Raw genomic sequence first — 24,895 nt, forward strand, 5'->3', positions numbered from 1 at the left:
CTCGGTTGTCTTGCAAGCAAAGAAAGTGTTGATACACAAGATCACTACATACTGGATGGTTAGTGATTTACTATGTAATTATTCTTACTAAAATTCCATTTTGTAAGGTGCTACTGAGTCAGGAAATAATAATATTAACTAATAATGACACTTACTGAAATTTATATTGACGTTAATATCATTAAACCATTCCTTGGCTGCCACCTTTGATTTTATAACTGTTGTCAACATAATATGGCTACACTTTATTAGTATACTAGGTTTTTTGGTAATTTGTAGATACATTGTAAAATTGTATCATATATCATATTATATAAGTGTATATCACAATAAAATTATTTAATGTTTATTACAAAATCAAATTGTTTTACTAGACATCTACAAATCACGGCTATACTTAATACAGCCTACTTTCTTGGCACTGTTGATTACAGACAACCTCCATTCTTCAAGTTCACGAAGTAACTGTCTGCTGAGATCTGGATACTGATCTTTCAAATCCTTGCTTTCTTTTAAATTTTTCACCAAATTATACAACTGATAATTTATAACTTTACCATTATTGTAGTGAGCAACTAATTTGTACTGATCTCCGCTAACAACGGCATTATAACTACCATTGAAATTTCCTGGAATCAAAAAAGCCCAAAATATAGAGTGGTTCCTGTGTTCTACTTCTCCTCGTAAATAAGGCAGGATAGATATTCCATCTAATGGACGATCATCTTCTGGTTTAACTCCAAGTATATCATAAACTGTTGGCAGGAAATCACTAGAAACAATTGGAAACCAGGACACTTTGTTGCTCTTGATTACATTTGGCCATTCTATTATTGCTGGAACACGAATCCCTCCCTCGTACACACTACGCTTCCTATCACGTAATCCATTGGTAACTCCAGGTGTGCCATGCTCTGGACCATTGTCACTACTAAACCATGTAAATGTGTTTTCCTTTATCCCTAACTCTTCTAAGAGATCACGTATTTGTCCAATTATTTCATCCATAGCTGAAATGGCACCATAATAGTCAGCTTGGTCTGAATTGAAATTCTTCTTCAAGTACATGTTTCTGTATTTGTCTGTCGCAATATATGGTATATGGACAGCATGAAATGGTAGGTATAGGAAAAATGGCTTTTTAAGATTAACTTGCTCTCTGATGAATTTTTCTGCCAGTGACCAAAGAAAATGTGAGTCTTCACCTTCAATAGGGTTTGGCCATGATATAATCTGATCAGACTGATTACTTGTAGTGTAGTAGTTAGTGCACTCTGGGTGTCTCTGAGTGTGGCCTAGAATACATTGAGCATTCTTGAAACAACCACAGTTCAGTGTACAAGTTCTAGCTGATCTTGTGGTAGCTATCCATTGCTCAAATCCATGTTGACCCGGATGGGAGACTGGCCATTTTTTATTCCCATTTTTTAAGGGTTTAAAATCTCCAAGATGCCATTTACCAAACAACGCTGTAGCATATCCAGCTCTACGCAATATTTCTGCTACTGAAATTTCTGATAGTGGTAGAGGCATTCCTTCAGGTACTCCAAAGTCTGGTTCATAGTGTCCCTTGTTTGCCTCCCAAATACAATATCTATTATGATTTCTGCCTGTTAGCACAGTACCTCTGGTAGGTGAACAGACTGGACTACCACTGTAATATCTCTGCAGTAGCATAGCGTTTGTTGCTTTTGCCATCTTGTTTAAGTTAGGAGTAATGGGATTGCCATTGTTATACTCAACATCACCCCAACCCAGATCATCCGCTAGTGCAAATATAATATTAGGAGTGTTCTTTGTGACTTTGTCTTTTATCTTTACTAGCACTTCCTCAGCTTCTCCTGCTGTTGTTGCTTCCACTTTTGTTGTTGATTTTGCTTTCACGTTTGTTGATACCATTGTATCAGTTGTTGCAGCCATTTCATATGTGTCCTGCATTGTATCTCTATCCTCCTCTTGAGATGATGGAAACACAGCATCATCAGTATTAGTTGTACATGTTGCTAACCAGAATCCACAAATCATAAGAACAAGTATAGATACAGTCAATGTAATTGTGGGAGTCTTGTTTATCTGTATTGGTCTGGACATGTTAGACAGCTCCTGTTATTTATCATAGCACATAAAACAAAGCATCAGTATGGATTAATGTGTGCCACATCAATTTAAGAACATGAACAATAAATGCACTCTATACATAATTTCTGTACACCGTACATAGTTTGGGTAGATGTTTGCAAGATAACTATGATAATACTGTGTGTGATCCACTGAGCAAATCCCGGCCATTTTTGCACATTCTTCGGATTCCATTTTATTGCTTCTCTGTTATCTAGAGAGTAACAAACAAGTGAACAGCCAAAGTTTCAGCCCTTTTGTGATGAATAGTCTTGGAGTTATAGCACTAGACAGTTGGAACAGGAGTAAACTCAATTTATACAGCAACAATACTGCAAATACTGTAAAATACAGGCGCTTATTTAATCGATCATTACTCACAAAATGAAACAAGATACAAAGATGGGATTTGGCTCAATCTGTTCACCATGAACTGGCACATCGATCAAGGTATCACTGTGTGGACAAAGAAGAAAGCCATTTCAACAATTAAATGTTTCCACTGCATCATAAACAGTGGAAGACCCAGGGGGGCACAGGGGGAACATGTCCCCCCCCCCTCCTTCATTCCTTTCAAAAAAATTGCATACGACATCGAGATACTCTAATAGAGCAGTCAATCACTGTAATAAAGCAGTCACAGTGTTCATGAGGCAGTGTAGCTTAACTATGAAGCTAGCTATGAATAAGGATCTTTGTAATATTATACTTTATAGTATTTACATTTGGCAAAGGACAGCCATGCTGTGACCTTTTTCCACCCCCTCTTTCCAAACTCTGGATCCACCCCTGGTAAATAAACCCATAACTCACGTACTGTACACTGTATGAACACGAAACAAAGATTTGTTTACTTCCAATGAACAGGAGAGTCTGGTGGTGTATAGGGTTTATTGATTTGAGCTTTGTTTCAGTGCAAACCAAAGCAATTAAAATGTGCGAAAAATTTTTATGTAGCACATGTATTTCTACCTGGTTTAAGTCAAGAACTTTGCAAAAATGGCCAGTTTTTGCTCAACCGGTCACAAGTAATCATGGTGAGAGAAAAACTTTTACTTGATAAAAACAAAAATAAAAATGCGACTAATTCAGCTACTTTTCTAGGCCCAGAAGAGCAGTCTAAGGACTTGATCAAACTGGGGATGGCTGCATGAATCTGGGGTATAATATAACTCAATGATATTAAACAAAGACCTAGTACTGTAAATTTCCTCTCATTTTAGCCAGTTTTGAACCCTAAATAGTACTTTACCTATCCATCTCTCTGTGTAACGCTTGGAAACAACCACTTTACCTCCTTCACTCACCAACCCAATTGTAAGTGATTCACCTAATATGTTCAAATCTCACTCTAGAATAAAGCCATATCCAAGATCACATGTGATTTATACTGTATAGCAAGAATTTCCTGTGAAAGTTTGAGCATTGGAGGTTGATTCATGAGAAAATGCTTTAAAACTGAATAAACAAATCTACTAGCTATTTGTGGAATAGTTATGGTATAATACGTATAATAGTCCATTGCAGATTTCCTTCATAGTAATAGTTTGAAATCACTCCAACAGTACAGTATCAGGAACCAATACATGTTGCATTAATAACCCTTTCAGGTGACATTCAGAATTCACTAGCACATACGAGTATAAAGGAATTTACATAAAAATATGACGATAATCTTGTTTACATACATACATACCTACTGCAGGCAGAGAAATTTTCGTGTACAAATATTTTTGTTTCAGAAATTTTCGAGTAAAAATATTTTTGTGGGTGCAAACAATCCATGAAAATATTTTTACTCGAACTTTTTTTTAGTATTGTATCTCAGAAAGTTATCTTTCTTTGGTTTATTTGTAGATACACTTTTGGTGATGTACCCGGCCGTGTAGCTGGAAAATAGATGGCCTCCAATCAGATCGCAAAGAACAGGGCATGCCGGCAATGGCACCAGAATTAATTACTTGCTGACCAAGGGACTCAAGCTGACTCAGACGCGAAGAGGCAAAGCTCGGGAGTTACAGCAACCAAAAGTGAAACGAAGCACTGGACTTTACATAATGCCAGCTGTTTATTGGCACCGGCAAATTATATTTGCGTGTGGTGATACGAGGGCGATACGATGTTAACTATACACTTTTAAATGCTATACACCTTTAGGCCACTCCAAATAAATTCTCTGTTCCCGTCCTGGACTCAGGTATATTTGCATGCGGGCGGGCGGTCCATTTCCATTATTTCATTATAAGATTGGCTAGCTTTTCAAGCCATTATTTGCCTGGCACAGCCAAAAAGGCTGCATAAAAGCATGTTCCTTCTTTGTAAGTTGCAAAAATAACTCATTGACAAATTTGTGCTGACTTGATAGCACTGCTGACACGTGAGCTGACACTGTTTCAAGATAGCTTTTACTGAGCCTATCAGTATGCAAGAATAACCAAAAAAAACTTAGGTACTTAAAAAAAAGTATGCAAGAATAACCGGATAATAATGGAAGAATACGGAATAATGGAATATTTAGAGCTGGCAGTAACCAGATGCGGGCGGTGGACGGGAAACAGAGAATTTATTTGGAGTGGCCTTAATAATGCATTATAAGCACAAGAACTATTCTAATACTATGCTTACTTTAATAACCTTTGTAGCTGGATCATAGCTGTATAATTGAGGTAACAAAATTTTCGTGGCAAAAAAAATTTGTTTACAATATTTTTGTGGGCTCAGACCAACCACGAAAATATTTTTACCACGAAACTTTCCCTACCTACGGCATAGATTATGGAGAGAGGGGATAGAAAACTATCACGTGACTCATTAAAATTTGTTTTAACAATCATCCCTATGCGATTCTTTATCGCTATCTAGTGGAATAAAATGGTTTATAGTACTCTCTGGTAATGATCACTTGTGTATCTAGGCATTCCATCCACTATCCGCTGCCTGGTCGAGTTTTATTCCGGTGCGCACTGCTCACCTACACCAGCCCACAAGCTTGTGGTACACCTTATACCAGCGACGGGAATGGAATTGGATAATTCTTGACAGATAAAACCATTCACTGATGAATGCCACACCCCGAAACATATTAAAACTTCGACGAAAGAGTCCTTTGGTTGTCATGGTTGAAAGCGGCAAAACATGTTCAACTTCAAAACGATTCATGCCCTTTGAACTGCGAATTTGTGGCATGGCTTACTCCTCGACAACAATGATTAGGTAGCTCTGCTTCGAGTTATGAAGTCACCTTGTGCTGCTGTAAACCCCGAAGAAAACAACTTTTCTCTACAAGCGTTTATAAGAGTTTTAAAAGGGTGTAAATGGAACTGTAGGTGAGGAGTGCGCACGTAAAAATTAGTTTGCTATCCCCTCTCTCTATAATCTATACCTACGGTATATGCCAAATTTAAATGTACATGACAAACATACTTTGTAGCTATAGGAAGAAATTTGAACTCTGCATGAGGAGGTAAATAAGATTGTATATATAAGTTTGATTGATTTAAGACTTGCCTCTCTGTAATTGCTCGATTGAAACTTGCACATTTATTATTTGTTTTTTGTATAGCATGTATAATTTTTCCTGTCATAAAATTGTTATATTAAAATATGACAGTGATTCGTAGAGCTGGGCAGTACTAAAAAGTTTACTATCATGATTATATCATGGGAAAAATATCATGACATTACTAATTATCATGATATCCTTTTCATATTTTGACAGGTGGTCTAACATCAAACTACACTTGCCTGCACAAGTGAATGGATTTGCAAAATAACATATTATTATGCATGATGTATACCATTCATTGAACTATGTGTATATGCATGGAGGTATAACAGACATCAGATAGACTTCAATTTTGCTATATACAACTAAGGATGCATTTTGTACAGCCAAGTGTATAAGTCCCATGCATGACTAAAAAGTCTGCAGACTATATAGCAATAAAAGTGCTCATACTCAGTTTTCGTATTTGCGTGAATGCTCTATTAGAGTGTTCTTGACTGCTCTATTACAGTATCTCAATTCTAGAAGCAAAGGTGTGACATCCTGCCATGTTTACAATAGTCTTTTTTACTATGAGTATATGAATATTTACTTTATGGTATTTACGGAGAACACCGCGGCAATTACAATTGTGCGATAATATCATTTCTAAGAATTTTGCATCATTTCATCATAATATCACGGTTTGATGATAATATCAAGACACACGGTAGTGTGTCGTGCGGCCCAAGAAGCCGGTGCGCCACACTGTGAGTATATTAACAGGAAGAAAGTAAACGCGATTTTCACACCTTTGTAGCTCCGTGATTTCTTATAGAGCAGTTTCAAAACCATGGTAACCAAAAATTATGCAACGGACCACACCCAAATCGCTATGTTTTTGTATATACCAGACTGTTTCATGTTGCAAGTTGAACTCCTCACTAAATTCATGCCAAGACTTATTAATACGTAAGTAAAATAGATGCCAGTGATAGAATAAAGTATGTAGGTGAGTTATTAAGCATTAAAAGATCCGTACTGCCTCCCAACAGGGCAGTTTCGTAGGAAAGAGAAATGCATAAAGATGGATTTGGCCAAATTTCGACCTATTCACTGCCCAAAGGTGGTTAAAACTAGGAGAAACTTGTCTTCATCCAGCACCACAACATCGTACAGCCACATCCAGCCATCCCCGAGTTAGCCAGAATCGCTCATGTGCTGGGATTCCCACTTCATGTGAAAAAGCAGACAGCAAAATAAGACCGCTAAACTTTAACTGGTGGTTGATTTCGACAATAAAACTTAACTCTAGCAAAATTCACCACTAAGAGTCTTCTTTTGCTGGCGTTTTATCACAGTTTGGTAGTATGCCATCACCGGTCTCGTGCCTTTCAGGAGCTCTGTCTAATCTTGGGATAGCTGGATGTGGCTGTACGCTGCTGTGGTGTTGGATAAAGACCTATGCTTCAAGTTTCTTCTAGTTTTAATCACCTTTGGGCGGTGAATGGGTCGCAATTTGGCCAAATCCATTTTTGCGCATTTCTCTTTCCTACGAAACTGCCCTGTTGGGAGGCAGTACGTATCTTTTAATGCCTAGTAACCCACCTACATACTTTATTCTATCACTGGTGTCTATTTTACTCACATATTAGAGGAGCGTGATATGTGAGAGGAGCGCAATCTCCACAAGGTCATTACATCAAAAGTGCTCCTGTGGCCTTGGTGCAACCAGAGACTTAGTTTTTGATTTAATTGTTTAACTGTTTATTTGTATGTTCTAATCTTATTTTCTTTATATCTTCCAAAAAAAAACAAACAAAAAAAAACAAACAAAAAAATTTTTACTTACATTGGCATGAATTTAGCGAGGAATTCAACTTGCAACATCAAGCAGTCTGGTACAAAACATGGCGATTTGGGTGTGATCCACTGCGTAATTTTGGTTACCATGGTTTTGAAACTGCTCTATTGAAACCAAAGTTGCTACAGAAGTGCCGGCTAGGTAGGGGAGTCCACATTCCAAATTTGAAGAAAATCGCTCCAGCCATTTCCGAGATACGAGCGGCCAAAGTTAGGGTTTTTTTTCTTCGTTTTTTTTTTCTTCTACTTCTTTTCGCACACTTCGCAAAATCCGCCATAAAACACGAATGCGTGCTCCAATCGGGCTGAAATGTGGCACACTTAAAGGGCTCATTAAGGCGAATCGTAGTACCATGTTTGGTAGGAATCCGATAAACATTCACGGAGTTATGACCGATTATTTGCGTAAATAAGGTCGAAGGTCTGTCACGCCCACAAGGTAAACCGCTTGAAGGAATGAGCTGAAAATTGCTATGTAGATGGAGTAACTATCATAGCAATGCCTGTTTGTGGTTTGAAAGGAATCCAAGTAAAGGCCATCGAGATATGACACAAAACCCAACCTGTGTCACAATTACGCGATCGATTTTTATGAATAAAAAACTATTAGTTTTCACGCCTACCAGGCAAACTGCTTAGAGCGATGAGCTGAAAATCGGTGTGTAGCTGGAATAATTATCATAGAAAGTCCTTGCAGTAGTACAGAAGAATCGGAGTACAAACCACTGAGTTATGATTCCAAAGCCAACTACGTGTAGCATATGCGAGATCGAGATACTCTAATAGAACAGTCACCCTAATAGAGCATTCAGCTACGTTTATAACTTACTCCATTATAGAATTATATTACATTGCAAGTTATTTGTAGGGAATTCAGCTACAAAGAGTTAATCTTATAGACAATTCAGCTACAAGCAAGTCACCCTGTAGAGAGTTCAGCTACAAATATGTTGCTGTAGAGATTCAGAACATTATAAGTCACACTGACAGAGAATTCAGCTATAAACAAGTCACCCTGTAGAGAGTTCAGCTACAACAAGTCACTCTGTAGAGAGTTCAGCTACAAACAAGTCACTGCGTAGAGGGTTCAGCTACAAAAAAGCTACCCAGTAGAGAGTTCATCTAGATCAGCTACAAACAAGTTACTTTATACAATGTTCAGCTACAAGTAAGTCACTCTGTAGTGCAAACAAGTCACTCTGTAGTACAAACAAGTCACCGTGTAGCTGGAGAGTTCAGCAACCAATCAAAAAAACACTCTGTAAAGAGTTCAGCTATACAAACATGTTATAACTCAATAGAGGAAGTTATAACTCTATAGAGAGATCAGCTAGAAACAAGTCATCCAGTAGAGAGATCAGCTACAAGACATCACCTTGTAGAGAGTTCAACTGCAAACAAATCACCCTGTAGAGAGTTCAGCTAGAAAAAGTCATCCTGTAGAGAGATCAGCTAGAAGGATCACCTTGTAGAGAATTCAACTACCAACAAATCACCCTGCAGATAGTTCAGCTACAAACAAGTTACCCTCTAGAGTGATCAGCTAGAAGAAGTTACCTTGTAGAGAGTTCAGCTACAAAGAAGCCATTATATAAAGAGTTCAGCTGCAAACAAATCACCCTGTAGAGAGTTCAGCTACGAACAGATCACCCGGTAGAGAGATCAGCTAGAAGAAATCACCTTGGAGAGAGTTCAGCTATAAAGAAACCACCATGTAGAGAGTTCAGCTACAAACAAATCATCTGTAGAGAGTTCAGCCAGAAACAAGTTCACCCTGTAGAGAGATCAGCTAGAAACAAGTCACCCCGTAGAGAGATCAGCTACAAAGAAACCATCCTGTAGAGAGTTCAATTGCAAACAGAAAACCCTATAGAGAGTTCAGCTAGAAACAAGTCATCGTGTAGAGAGATCAGCTAGAAACAAGTCACCCTGTAGAGAGATTAGCTACAAAGAAACCATCCTGTAGAAAGTTCAGCTACAATCAAGTTACACTATAGAGAGATCAGCTAGAAACAAATCATCTTGTAGAGAATTTAGTTGCAAACTGTAAAGAGTTCAGCCACCCTGTAGAGAGTTCAGCTAGAACAAGTCACCTTGTAGAGAGTTCAGCTACAAAGAAACCACCATGTAGAGAGTTCAGCTGCAAACAAATCGCCCTGTAGAGAGTTCAGCTAGAAACAAATCATCCTGTAGAGAGTTCAGATAGAAATAAATCACCCTGAAAAGAGTTCAGCTACAAACAATGAGAGTTTCAGCTACAGTTCAGTTATGTAAGAAGTCACCTTATTAACTACAGTATGTGATAATCATTATTCAATGTTAAATATACAAATATTTCATCAGACAAAAGCTATACACACTTGCTTTGTTCCACAATTCCTGCAGTATAGAAAAAAACAAGGTAAAAGGAAGCATCAAAGCCATATGGCCAGCTTTGTGGCTTGCAATACAAAAAGAAGTGATATATAAACCAAAACAGCCAAGCTGTAAAAAAAGAGTGTGGCCCCAAAAAAGGCCAAGGTGAAAAAAGATGTGAAATTCAAGGTGGCGGCCAAGAAATGGCTGTGATGGTAGATTAATGGCAAAAACTTTAATTACGACAATTCAGGTGAATTTGGTGCTGAATCCTAGTGGAGGAGGCAACGCAAATTCACCTGAATTGTCGTAATTAAAATTTTTGCCATTAACCTACCATCACAGCCATTTCTTGGCCGCCACCTTGGATTTCACATCTTTTTTCACCTTGGCCTTTTTTGGGGCCGTACTCTTTTTTTACAGCTTGGCTGTTTTGGTTTAGATAATGTATAGCCTAAATATTTTGAGGGGAACTTTTTGCTGATTTCACAGTTTTGGGGGTTAGCTACCAGCAAAAATTTTATCCATAAAATATTTAGATCTTCGTATAGTCTCTAATACATTTTGAAACTGTTTTGCGAATCTGCAAAAAAAAAAATTTAGCAACATTGCTCAACCTCAAAAAATTTGCCGCTTGAAAAATTTGGCTATACTGTAACCGAGGTACTACCCATGACCCATCCCTAATTGTGAGAACTATACATAGGCTTGAGTCAAATATGCTAGCTAGTTGGTCATGTGTAGCGAAGTGGTCACCTACAATGTAGCTGAACTGCTTATAGTGTAATACCAACATATTGCTGGTATGTTACCTGCTGGTAGTGCGTGCAGTTGTGCACTGTTGTCACATCAGATGCATTTCTGTATCAGGACAGATGAGGTTGTCTGCTGATCACTCTACTGACTGACTTATTGCTGAGACCAGCTCACCAAAAGGATTGCTTTAAGAGCGAAAGAATCCACCTAACTACATGCAAGACAAGTCTTTTGTACTCTCCCACACTCTCCACATGAGAGAGCATAATAAATTAATAATTATTAACTTTGCAGGTAAATACACAGGTGGTCATATTTTGCTAAAACAAAAGTTGAAAATCTTTTTGAAAAGTTGAGTTACTAGCATTCATTTAATCGTGCCTATTTTTGGAAAGAATTTTCATTGGAAAGAAAGGGCAAATATTTTACCTTTTTAGAAGATAAAACTGCTATCTTCCATACGGAAATATCATACGTACGGGTATAAACTAGGGCTGAAATGGATAGTAGTTTTTACTGTCCGGATATCCTGAACAAAATCTTTCCAGATATACTACGGATAGTGACATCATCACTTGCTATAAAAGCATTGTATATTTTGTTGTGAACATGTTTGTTTTACTAGTACTTTAGAATAAAACATAACACTTAAATGAAGATTAAGTAAGTTTGTAATAATGTTTAACTGGATCAAGGAAACATCAACATAAAATTGCTTCAAATTATTAGAAATTATCCTGATGGCATCAAATCACTATCCGGATAGTAAATTATTATCCGGATATCCGGACAATACAGATATCTGTTTCAGCCCTAGTATAAACACATGCCTTGTTATGCTGATCATGAGGAAACTCACCGCAAGAGCAATACCTTGACTAGATAATCACTATAAAGCAAGTCTAATGTCGGCAAGACTTAATGAAATCTATGGGAGAAAACTTTTTGTAGTTATTGCAAGGTTTTGACATCTCTAATAAAACAAGATGTGCAACTTTAATTTAGATAGCGATTCCCGGAGAATTTAAATTGAGTAGAAGCTAGCATAACTTTGTGCAGTAGCTACTCCCTACTCCCTTGAACATCTGGTTTTTTTACACTTAAGCTTTAAATCCGTCTTAGTTAGCTACTACATATACATGAAAGAATGCTCCAGGTTATTGATAGAACAGTTGTCAGTCATTGCTATATGTGCAGCCTGTATTAGTTTTCTGGCAATGCTATGCAACTAATAAAATACGAAGTGACAATCTCCCATACATCATTTGCTTTACTTTGTTCCATGGATACCAATGGCAATGAAAACATTGACCCCATTTGGATGGAGCCCAGCTACCAATGGTGCAATTTTAAACAGTGGGTTTAGTAGAGCTTCTGTTTGGTAAATTTTTGATGGATCTTGGCTCATGTCAAAAAAATGTGCAGGAATGTCTAGAATGTTGTCCATTGCTTTTTTGGCTATGTTACTGGATGAGGTGCTCTACAAAATAAATGGTGATTCGCTGTACTTCAATTTTCACTAAAACAACACTTGAAGCCGGGGTATACAATAAAAAATTAACTCACTGAAACTTACAAGATTGATTTACTAACTCTCAGACACCTTTTTGGATCTTAACTATACCTTATTAATGAGTGAATTCACATGCTAATGCAAGCTGACACTCTTGCTCATGCTATGATTTTAGAAACTTGCAGTATCCATACCCTAAGAATACGCATCCATTTTCAAAAGTATATAAAGACCACTTGTAATGTAGCTACGTACCCTTGATGGAAACGCATACATTGATGTGTGCTAAACAACCAGCAGTGCTGGTGCTGTCATTCAATTTTATCCAAAAAACCTGAAAAAATTCCAAATAAATTAAACGGCACAACAGAAACAGCAAGGGGAATCACCGTATCACTAGCCTATGGCTTTGATGTATGTAGACTTGATTACCCAGAATTGGAGAAGCTATAGATAGGGTCCGCAACGCGAAAAATCGATATCCTCCAATCAACTACCTAACTATTTTCATGTGTTAGGCTAAGTATAACTTGAATAACACCAGCGTGGCAGCCAAGTTTGTCACTTTCTTCTGGTAGAAAACGATACAAATGTCTTAAAATCACGTGATTTTTCGTTCCAGCAGTTCGTAGGGTTCTTCGTATGCCACGATATTCACTCTCAACATTGTTCAAGTGGTCTATCATCAACTCAAAGTATTGGTGGTTTGATTTTATTGGTCAGTTTCCGGTGGCAGCACGATCTGTGCAGCTTTTTGGCGACAGACAAAATGTTTCTTGCTCTGGAGCACAGGACAAGCAGAGCAGCAACTGCGCCGTGGGTCAGCAATGACCAGTACTAGGTAAAGTACCTGCATGTGGAGTATGGTTATAATTGAAGCTTGTTAGCCATCTGGCTGAGCCATCTATATGCTGAAATTCGGCCAAAATGACGCGATTTTTGCAAACAAATACCAGAATGGTTGATACATCAGTGAGACAGTCTCCAACAGCAAGGATACGAAGCTTATAAACACCTAACAATATGGCTATCTTGCCCAGTAAACGCAAAGAGCAATCCAATGCATGAAATAAGCACTCACGTGATCGATATTTAAATCTCGGGAAATACAATCATAATCTATTCCAATTACATTAAAATCACTTGGAATCAAGTGACAATCAGTTTGTGTACATTAGGTTCAAGATCTCGATTAGCCCAGCAGTCTGAGGCTCTCCCTATGATGCCATCACAGCATAAAACACACCCGCACTGGCCCAGACCACGCCTGAGTGAACAATTAACACAAATATTTACAAAAGGAGCACACTGCATGGTTCCTATTCAGAAATGAAAGTAATTTCATGGGTATTTTCGCGATTTGAATTTCGATCACGTGAGTGCTTATTTCATGCATTGGATTGCCCTTTGCGTTTACTGGGCGAGATAGCCGTATTGTTAGGTGTTTATAAGCTTCGTATCCTTGTTGTTGGAGACTGTCTCACTGATGTATCAACCATTCTGGTATTTGTTTGCAAAAATCGCGTCATTTTGGCCGAATTTCAGCAGATAGATGGCTCAGCCAGATGGCTAACCAGCTTCAATTATAACCATACTCCGCATGCAGGTACTTTACCTAGTACTGGTCATTGCTGACCCACGGCGCAGTTGATGCTCTGCTTGTCCTGTGCTCTAGAGCAAGAAACATTTTGTCTGTCGCCAAAAAGCTGCACAGATCGTGCTGCCACCGGAAACTGACCAATAAAATCAAACCACCAATACTTTGAGTTGATGATAGACCACTTGAACAATGTTGAGAGTGAATATCGTGGCATACGAAGAACCCTACGAACTGCTGGAACGAAAAATCACGTGATTTTAAGACATTTGTATCGTTTTCTACCAGAAGAAAGTGACGAACTTGGCTGCCACGCTGGTGTTATTCAAGTTACACTTAGCCTAACACATGACCGGCAATAGTTAGATAGTTGATTAGAGGATATCGATTTTTCGCGTTGCGGACCCTACTATAGAGGATGGCCTGCTCAATAGCGATTTGTCAGTCTAGAAAACCACCCATTTTTTTTATTTAACGTGACAAACTTATCAAAACTGCAGCATTTATTGAGTTCCACAAGATGTTTTAGCTGAACACGAGCGTCTGGTAGGCAGTGGTAGCTAGTTTTGAAGCCGTTTGACATCGTCACGTGGCTGCATGGTGGTATAAAATAGTTAGGCCACTTTAAGTCTCGGGTTAAGTTCGATACTCATGTCTAAGATTATACCATGCATAGACAAGAGGGCATCGAATCCTGTGACTGCGGCCGGCGTGTCATATTTATAGCTAAACACATAATGGCTATTCACAACTTACGCTTAGCTTATTTCTAGAAGAAACAGACACGCTGTAATCAGTAGTTAGCCAGCAATCACGTTGATGGTGAACGTCGTTCCAGTCCCACCCCAGTTTAGAGAGGCATTCCAGTAATGGCAGTATCCGAGTTTTAAGTAAACAAATTATCCGTAAATTCTCCAGTGGCACATAGCTAGTAGCTATCACCAACCACAACTTGTTGACTTGGACTTTATGCACTGACGTTCGTCATCTGTTCGTAACAATTATCCTATCTTTGTCTCTTTTGTTGTAGCTCGGGGTCTGCTCGGTAGTCTACATCATTAGTAAGCAATGACATAATTAATTAAACTTCAACTCCGCCTTGGTATTGCATCATTGACAGGTGGCGCTTATCGATGAAAGAATAGAAGCACCCTCTCTCAATAATGATAAGCCTTCCTTCCCCTGGCAGAAAAGGAAAAAAATGAGACATGGACAGATGCATTGCGACAACAAGGAGGCCATTGGCAAGCTGGTCCAGCCAGCAAATCCTGATAATATTATTATTATTATATTGTTTAATTAGCAGAGCCTGCCTGGGGCATAAGTGCTAATGCGGGCTGGGATCTTTTAGACCACCTTTTATAAACTTTAAGTATTACATATATGTAGATATAGATATTTTTTTGGTGTATTGTAATTTAATTTACTTTTAGTTAATGTAAGTCCTGCCAGGGCTCCTGTACTGATCTATCAACACATGGTACCCCTGTGTCTAGGCCCCTGTATATGCTTGTAATGTATATTTTGTTTTAATCATTAAGACGTTTATTCTCCCTATTAAAATTTTGTATAATAATCGTTTGAAGTTGTCAATAGTTTGTTGGTTGATGATGCCTTGTGGTAGTCCATTCCATTCTGAAATTGTTCTTGGAATAAAATGAGTACTTATAGTTGTCTATTGATGTATGATAGTGTAGGAATTTTTGTTCATGATTAGATCTTGTAATGGTGACAGGTGATAATGTTGGTAAGTAGCTGTATCAGTGATGTTGAAAAAAGGCGGCCAAATTACCAGCCAATTAGAGTTAAAAGAAATTACTTTACGATGCAGCAAGAGTGAATATAGAACACAGCCGAATTATAAAGGTTCAGTGTTAAATTTTTGAATTAGTTGTATATGACCATTCATTCTTGGCCGCTTCAGATATCAGCCATTTCAGTTTCCAGTTACTTTCATGTACACAAATGTTTTATAGCCAAGGTGTTCTTGCATGGATTAAACTTTAGTAATTGTATTCTTGGCTGCTTCAGATATCAGCTCTTTAAGTTACCAGTTACTTTTCACTTCAGCTGAGCTGTTTTCTTTTTGTTTTTTTACATTGGGTTCCAGGTACTTGTAGTTTCTTGGGCGCGCCTTTTTTACAGCGAAGGTGTTTTGGGGGTGGTAATATGTAACTGTAACTAAATAGTTCAGTTGCAAGTAATATGTAACTAGTTACTTTTACAAAGTAACTTGCCCAACACTGATGACAGGTATATAGACATAGCTATACAGAGCAGCTGTTTACCTTAGCTAACACACGTGATCACATCAGCATTTCTGTGCACTTGCATAAGGCAGTCTCGTGCTCTTTACATTTCCATGCATGAATGGTGTTGATATATATTGTATAAATAATATTTACCTGCACATAGGGTAGTTACATTTTTGTAGGGCAGGCACCAATGCCGTGCAGTAAAGCTGGCACCAATACTACTATGCTATGTCATAATACTTCTGTTGCAATTATAAATGACTATGTACTTGGCTGTAGTTTTCACACATGTATGGTAAAATATTTATATAACAGGTATATGCAGGTAGCTATACATTATCAACTTTTCACATCATTACGCCTGGAGCTGATCTATGGCTGCCAAAGAGTTCCATTCATGGAAACCTCCTTTTGGTAGAGCCTCAATATCACATGATGAGGTGCTGACAAGGTCACGACACTCATGTTTACTGCTTGAAACTACTACCATGCATCATAGATGCACTTTCATACAAAATATGCATCTCTATATGTATAAAAATAGTTATTGTATTAAAATATTAAAGCTATTATATATGCTTTAGTTGCATTTTTTAGGGTTTGAAGTTTGACTGTGAAACATTCACAAATAAGAAACATCAATAATTATGACAGGTATTATTTAGCTGTAGCTTACAGCTCTGCTGTATAACTTAGCTGCGAAATCATATCATCATGTTGATGCACTTACATAAGGCAACCTTAGCTATGTTCTTTAAAAATGATATCTCCATGAATGTATGCATTACATAAATATTTGCAAATTTTACCAGCATGTATAGGACACGTTATAGTAGTATGTCACCTCCTTATGTGTTATACCATGACATGTAAGGTGCCCAGCACCTTTTCTGATATAATATGGTATGTATTATAGATTAATCATGCATGCTTTCCTAGAAGCTCATGCTATCTTAATTAAACTAGACAGATGCAAACAGCATCGTGGGGCAATCCTGAACATAATTCAATTAGATGTATACATAATAGATGCAGCTAGCTGATGATGATGAGTGTATTCAAATGAACATGGTAGCAAGATGTGATGAAACAGGGATATATGCATGCTGTACATATAAACTGTATAATATAGCTATTGCACTTTTTAGGTAGCTACTAATTGTGATAGTGTTCAACTGGATGGTGAACTGATGGTACCTTAATTAAACTAATACATGTACATTACAGATTATACACTTTCTGTATAATTATCAGTTTAGTTTAGACTGCTCTATTAGAGTACCGCAATCTCTATAAAGCATGTTTCCTTGTTCTGCTTTTGAACACTTTCTACTATTATAGCCTTAGCTTCTGTGGGACCCCAGGACCAATAATATTCCTACCAGTGCATGCAGCTGCATGATAGAGTACACTTTACTATTATCATCATAACCAAATAAATGCATAGAGTATGTTTTACATACTACCACAGCTTTACACATTTCATTGTACACAGCGCGCTAGCCCTGTCTATATGTGAGATTTTTATTACAAGCTAAATAGTGATCAGGAGTTAATAGTATATTGGTGTTGCATACAAGATCTCCAGATTTGGTGCTTGGCATTGAGGGAGGCATGCGTAAGTTAATATAACATTACACAGTAATTGGTACTGTTATGGAATTATCCATATCTGTCTACACCTAAAGATGCATCAAGGCATACGCCTATATACTCATGAGAGATTAGTAAACTATGCTAAGACAAAAGTTCATTATGGTCTTCAGAAGTGAAGTCTAAAACAAAAGAGAGGAGGCTTTACTCAGGGTTGGCTTCACTGCATAGGCCACTTGCCTAGATCTGCCCAATCTCCATATACGAGAGCAGTACATCGACACTGATCAAACTATAGTGAAGTGTAAGACTTTACATTGAATGTTTGCCTGATCAGGCCTATATAGCTATATATCTATATTATAAGAGTGAAAAGCCGTCTGTCCGTCTGTCTGTCTGTCTGCATTCCATTTGATGTCACGCATTGTACTCTCGAACCGCTGCGCGTTTCGTAGCGTCTTTGGCGTCACGGAAGCGCTGATTTTATTGAGCTCAACAATGACGCTTTCGAAAAGTTCGTGCGAGCTATCGTTAGTCGTCTACGGGCCGTTGAAGGCAGGTGTGTAGACTAAAATTCGCTTGAATTCTTTCTATAAACCGCATGCAAACCGCAAGTAAACACCTATCTCAGTCCATTTGTACAAGTCTTTATAAGACAAAAATATTGCTGTAACAATGTGGTGAAGTAGATAGGTTAATGGTTTAGGTGCCTGTCTTACGTGCGCGAGGTTGTGGGTTCGAGTCCAGCTGGTGTGAATTTTTTTTTTCGTTTTGGGCACCTTTTCAGTACACCTTTTTTCGCACTGTACTACATGTGTTTTTGCCAACTGTACACACGTGATATTTCTAATTCAAATTCATTTGATGTGCTGTGTAAGCATGCCCGAGCATGCCGCCTAAGCGAAAACGATCGTCTACTTTTTGTGCGTTTCAAGCAAAGAGACGCCCGGCAAGCAGAACCAAAGATTGGATCCAGAGAAGATACGGGAAGAAGCAGAACGCGCCGCCAGGAGGCTTCAACTGGAGCTACCACCTCATCCAGTGCTAGGTGTGAACTCGACTCACAACAGAGACGACGACAACGTGACGCAGAAGCCCATCGTGTGGCCGCCAGGACGAAGAAAGAAGATCACAGGAACGGATCCACGATGCAGCTGCCCGTCGACTTGCGCGTGCGGACTCGGCCAGAGAAGAAGAACAGCAGCGTGATACAGCTGCCCGTCGACCTGCGCGTGCGGACCCGGCCACCAGAGAAGAAGAACGGCAGCGTGATACAGCTGCCCGTCGACTTGCGCGTGCGGACCCGGCCACCAGAGAAGAAGAACAGCAGCGTGAAACAGCTGCCCGTCGACTTGCGCGTTAAGACCCAGCAACAAGGAGGGAGGAGCAACAACAAGATACAGCTTCCCATCAGCAAGCTCGAGCTGATCCACTCTACAGAGCTCTGGAGCAGCAGGCTAACACAGCACGTAGACAACAGGTACGTGCAAGCACACACCCAAGCTTTAGGGGGCTTAACTATCAGCCACACAACTTCTTCAACACTACAGATGTAGGCACACTTAGTGTAGAATGCACACACTGCGGCGCATTAAAATTTCCCCAGGAGACCGAATCCCTTTGTTACTTGAAGGGTAATGTCCAGTTAGAGACATTTTCACAGCCCCAGTCATTCTTGAGACACCTGTATGAAGGTACAAACACAGCAGGTAAACATTTTCTAGCTAGCATACGTAAGTATAATAGTGCATTTCAAATGACAAGCTTTGGCTGTAACGAGATAACTATGGCTGGCTTCAATCCTTCTTTTTTAGAGTACAGGGTCAAGTCTATCATCGTGTAGGTAGTTTAGTTCCATCAACAGGTGAGTCTCCTAAATTTTCCCATATTTATTTTATCGACAACCAGCAAACTGAAGTAGCTACAAGATGTGGGATAGTTGATGGGTTAAGGCTTGACATAGTTAGGGGTATTACTGAGCTTTTGCATGACGATAATCACTATGTTCAACTTATTAAGGTAGCTAAAGAAATATTTGAGCAGCATGATGAGCCAGCAAATATTAGGGTAGTGATTAATGAGAACAAACGGCCTGTAGGAGAGCATGCTAGGAGGTACAATAGCCCGATGTGTGACGAGGTAGGAGTGCTAATGCCTAATGATAATGTAAATAATAGGGATATAGTTTTGCACTATAGGGATGGGTCTTTGCAGTGCATTTCTGAACTTCATAGGGAGTATGATCCTTTACAGTATCCTCTTATGGCACCGATGGATGGCACATCAACCTGAAATTGGCTAATGGTAGGAAATTGACAGCCATGGTGTATTACCGCTACCACATCATGGTCAGGCAGCAAGTGCCTGTATTGCTTAAGGCTAAAAGACTTTTCCAGCAATTCCTGGTTGACGCCTACTGTAAGATTGAAACTGAGCGCTTACAGTTTCTCAGGCGTGAGCAAAAGGCACTACGTGCTGATTGCTACCAGGATTTGCGGGATGCAATGGTAGATGGGGATGGTGACCCCAGGAATGTTGGTCGTAGGGTGATCCTACCGTTGTCATTTACTGGTGGACCACGCTACATGCATGAGCGTCAGCAGGATGCAATGACCTACGTTAGGAAGTATGGCCACCCCGACCTCTTTATCACCATGACCACCAATCCTAATTGGCCAGAGATTAGGAACAATCTACTACCAGGTCAAGAGCCTCTGGACCGTCCAGACTTAGTGGCCCGTGTGTTTAGGCTTAAGGTGAAGAAATTGTTAGAGATGCTCACAAAGGAGATGATTTTTGGGAAACCACGGGCTTGGCTCTACTCAACAAAATGGCAAAAGGGAATGATAATCCAATGGGAGGCAAGTGCATGCTACTGTGTGGTGACTTCAGGCAGATTCTACCTGTCATTCAAGGTGGCACTAGAGGTAACATTGTTGATGCTTGCCTCAAGCGATCCCATCTGTGGGACAGTGTGGTGGTTAAACAACTACACACTAACATGAGAGTGCACCTGTGTGGGGATGTGGCAGCTGGACAATTCGCTGAAGAACTATTGGCCATTGGAGATGGGAAGTTTCCTATTGACACTCTACCTGATGTTGTCCAGCTACCTGACACCATGGGAACCTTTGTGGATAGCAAGGAGGAACTGGTTTCCAGGGTGTATCCAGATTTGCTCTCTAACTTTAGGGACTTGGCTTGGCTTTCTGAACGCTGCATTCTTGCTCCTCTTAACAAGACCACTCATTCCATCAACATGACTCTGGTGGAGCAGTTACCTGGTGACTGCTGTGACTACAGGTCCTTGGACACCATACCTGATGAATCTCAGGCTGTTCACTTTCCAACAGAATTCTTGAACTCTTTAGAGGTATCTGGACTACCTCAGCATCTTCTCTTACTTAAAGTAGGCGCTCCTATTATTATTCTATGCTCTCTAGATCCTCCAAGGGTTACTAATGGCACTAGGTGTGTAGTTACTAAACTGTCGGCTAACACAGTAGAGGCCAAGATTTCTCACAGTAGATATGCAGGACACGATATTATAATACCACGCATTCCTCTCATTCCGAGTAACTCGGTTTTGCCTTTTGAATTTAGACGGCTTCAATTTCCAATTGCACTTTGCTTTGCCATGACCATTAACAAAAGCCAGGGCCAAACTTTTAAGGGTGTAGGATTAGATTTGACGGATGAAAGCTTCACACACGGCATGCTTTATGTGGCACTATCTAGGGTAGGTTCAGCAGATAGATTGACACTTTTAGTTAGAGGGGATTGCAAAACACGTAATGTAGTCTATAGTGAGGTTTTTAGATAGGCAAACACATGCACTTTAGTTAGGTTTGTCTGCTGCTACTGCTGCTTTGTGATATTGTGGATCAGTACCTGTGGATGGTGGTAAGGAAGGTATTATGGTAAAAAAATGTATCAGATGGTTGCTTTGTATATATGTGTGAAACTATGTATCTTTTCTATTCTTTTGTCTTTATGCATATCCTGGATGGTTTGCTCGGAGGAGGGATGACTGCAGCTACACAGTGAAATGACACGGTCCCGTGGCAGACTGTTCTTCACAACGTGGGGCACGTTGTGAAAATGGGAGCTATTTATAGACTTTGCAGCAATGATTTGAACTCTTTCTACACATGCATACAAAGCAGAGTGGAGCATTTTTCGGTTTTTCCTGTGCAGCAAAACAAAAGAAAAGGCTGGCAGGTTTTTTCCATGAGCTGTCTTGGGCTGGATGACTCAAAATTTTTTGTTTTCATTTATTATTATTCCTTGCTAGCCCCCACTCTGTACCCATGCTGTTATATTTTGTCATAACAGAATCGTTGTAGTGCAGATTACAGTAATTCATGGTATGTTTGGTTGATGGTAGAATTTGAGCAACTTAAGTCACAAAATATTCCAATAAGAGTGCACTTCTCCACAATTATTGCATTCATGCAATCCTTACACCACATTGTTTCCTTAGTCTTTTATAAAGTATCTATAATAGTATATTACCAACTGTAATTTCATTTAATTTCCATGTCATTGTACATACTGCCCTGCACGATAGGGCAGGTACTACAGCTAGTATATATATATATATATATATATATATGATTTGATATCCTAGACAATCATAATAAAGAAACCATGCATGCAATGACTCAGTTCAAATTCAAACAACCGCATAGCTTAGTGGAAGAACCCTTAAAATCTCATATAGCCAGCTTTGAGATTAGAAAGCTTAGAGCATGTTGAATCTGAAAATCAACGTTTACAATTGCACAGATTCCTACAAGGTCAGCATTTTAAAATTAATGTTATGATAGCTGCCAATGAAGTTAGGAATTTAATTTTAATTTGACATAAAGATTCATCAAATAATTCTCTTAAGACATTTTTACATCTCTATTCACTAGATGTGAGGTATATAATTATATTCATGAAAACTACTAACGAAGTATAGTTTGTGTCTGTTATGCTGCAGTAACTCACAAATGAATTTTAGTGTAAAGAATGAATTAATTGGCCATGAATGAGATATATGCATAACTGGTGGAATATATTAGTTTGGCTTCAGTTGAAGCCTAAGTTAGAGCAGTCACACACTCTAATACAGCAGTCAATTTACAAGTCCATATTTCTGAATTAGCAGTCATTTTAATGAAAATCCTAGCTATAGTACTAGTGCATAAAAGGTGATACTGTCAATTGGCAACAATATGACTGGCTTCAAGAGCACATGTATCAACACATAATAGTCAGGACATGTACAACTTTGTTTAAAATTTATACGGGCCTACATAAAGCTTGAAATCAATGCTTACATCTATACTGCATACATTTGCCTGTATGGTAGTCGATTGGCAGTTTGAAAATAGCAGTATTTAGTTTGAAAATAGCAGTCTCAAATTTCTGGCCTCTTATTGACAGATAATTGCAACAAACACCATTTTTACTCATATAGAATCCATTACTGAAATGGCCTCTAAAGTACTAAGAAAATAATTGATAGCTATTATGCATGAAACAAAATGAATAAGCTACATAATACGAAGATATCATGGCTATGTATGTATGTATGCACATATATACTCAGCACTGTCACTGTTGTCATTTTCGATGCATCATAAGTATGCAGTATGATTGTATATTATAGGGATCATGCAGGATTGAGCTTTTCCAGTTTAGAATAACTACCTTCCTAAAATTAGTCTCAATCTCAATTTCCCTTCATGACAGCTTGGCAGAATCGCAGTCAAGCCAAAAAAAATGTCAACTCCAAACTCTCGTAATAGTATTTAAAACTTTTCTAATTTTATACTAACTGACTGACTGCATGACTGACTGACTGACTGACTGACTGACTGACTGACTGACTGACTGACTGACTGACTGACTGACTGACTGACTGACTGACTGACTGACTGACTGACTGACTGAGTGACTGACTGACTGACTTTCTCCCAGCCAAGCACATAATATAGTACAGGCTTGATTTTGGAAACCGACCACAATAACACATCATGCATCATGGACGTACGTTTGTCCTTCTTTGTGCTTTAGATCTCTTCACTGACAATGCATGTAAGGTGTCAATTTATGCTATATATCGTTCCCTGTTACTGTATTGGCTTATTGCCAATATTTTCCATAGCAATATGATTGATCTTTTAGACACTCGGCTTCTCATGCTGTTCTTTTTTGTAATGTCGTCTAATGTGCAAAGCTTAATAATACTTCAGAGCAATATATAGGCTAATGGATCTGAAATTACAAAGAGAAAAAACCTCACCTCCTGTAAGTGCTTGAGCGTAAATTGATTGGGTGGCTGCAGGATCAAGGTTGCTTAGGTCCAGTCACGGATTTTTCTCTTTCTACAACCTTTTCAAACACACATCTCTGTAGAACCAGGTGTCTCAACACTTGTGCTGTTAAATTTCATCACTGTTTAACTATTTCTTAGTTGTTGTTTTTTAATTTTTCGATCTCTCCTTCTATACTTAGTTAGATGTGCCAAATGATTGTTTTAATTTTTATCATCTCCTGCATGGATGAGAATTGCTTTGTCAACAATGGCAGTGATCTTTGATTTAATTACATATTCAAGGGGTAGTCACTACCAATAGTCCTAGCCTTTTGGTGCCACCCCTTCCTATTTGGATGAATTAGATAATAAATAAATAAAATAAAATGTAGAACCATCTGCGACCGGGATCAAAATCATATGCACTAAATTATCAAGCAATCAAGGCTATTTTTAAGGTGAAATCAAGCGATCAAGGTATATTTTCGTCGATCAAAAACCTTGATCCTGGTCGCAGATGGTTCTACAGGACTATTGCTAGTGACCACCCCTCCCCTTGATTTGTCTGATACATCATACAATCATTCTGTCACTGGAAAACAAAATTTCGTTGCATGGATTTACAGTGGATACTAATATTCAAGATTGCTTTCAATTATTAATGAGTGAATAATGACTAATTCTAATTGATAGGGTGCCACCTCTTGCTGCGGATAGAGGCGTAAACATGTCACAAGAGAATTTATTATGAAAACTTTTACATTGAAATAAAAAGTTTATTTTTAGCTATCACTTTGAAACTAAAAAATTCCAACCTTGCAGGCGGAATCTGTGCAAATGTAAACATTGCATTATTTTCAGATTCCCATCCTCTATTAGCTTTCCAAAAATGTATTATTTTGTTTGCTAATCTCCATAAATTTTGAACAAAGCTGACATATAGAACCTGACTAATAGTTTACCTCATTGTTTCTTTAGAATCCAAGCCATGGGCCTTCCAAGCAGCTGTAAGGCTACCAATTTTCACACACATCCCGTCTTGTTCATGGTCTAA

At 38.7% G+C, this 24,895-nt stretch overlaps 2 protein-coding genes across 2 annotated transcripts; one reads left to right on the plus strand and one right to left on the minus strand.

The window, feature by feature from the left end:
* Nucleotides 1–338: 338 nt before the first annotated feature.
* LOC136252377 (N-acetylgalactosamine-6-sulfatase-like) lies at nucleotides 339–14,532 on the minus strand. Its single transcript, XM_066044802.1, has 2 exons — nucleotides 14,443–14,532; nucleotides 339–2,103 (listed from the first exon to the last, which is right to left on the minus strand). The coding sequence occupies exon 2, from the start codon at nucleotides 2,089–2,091 to the stop codon at nucleotides 379–381; it is 1,713 nt and encodes a 570-aa protein (XP_065900874.1). The 5' UTR covers nucleotides 2,092–2,103; nucleotides 14,443–14,532; the 3' UTR covers nucleotides 339–378.
* A 5,267-nt stretch (nucleotides 14,533–19,799) lies between these two features.
* Nucleotides 19,800–22,093, plus strand: LOC136252376 (ATP-dependent DNA helicase PIF6-like). Its single transcript, XM_066044801.1, has one exon. The coding sequence runs from the start codon at nucleotides 20,365–20,367 to the stop codon at nucleotides 21,355–21,357; it is 993 nt and encodes a 330-aa protein (XP_065900873.1). The 5' UTR covers nucleotides 19,800–20,364; the 3' UTR covers nucleotides 21,358–22,093.
* Nucleotides 22,094–24,895: the final 2,802 nt, after the last annotated feature.

The sequence above is a fragment of the Dysidea avara genome, chromosome 4 (genome assembly GCF_963678975.1).
Source record: "Dysidea avara chromosome 4, odDysAvar1.4, whole genome shotgun sequence".
NCBI lineage: Eukaryota > Metazoa > Porifera > Demospongiae > Dictyoceratida > Dysideidae > Dysidea > Dysidea avara.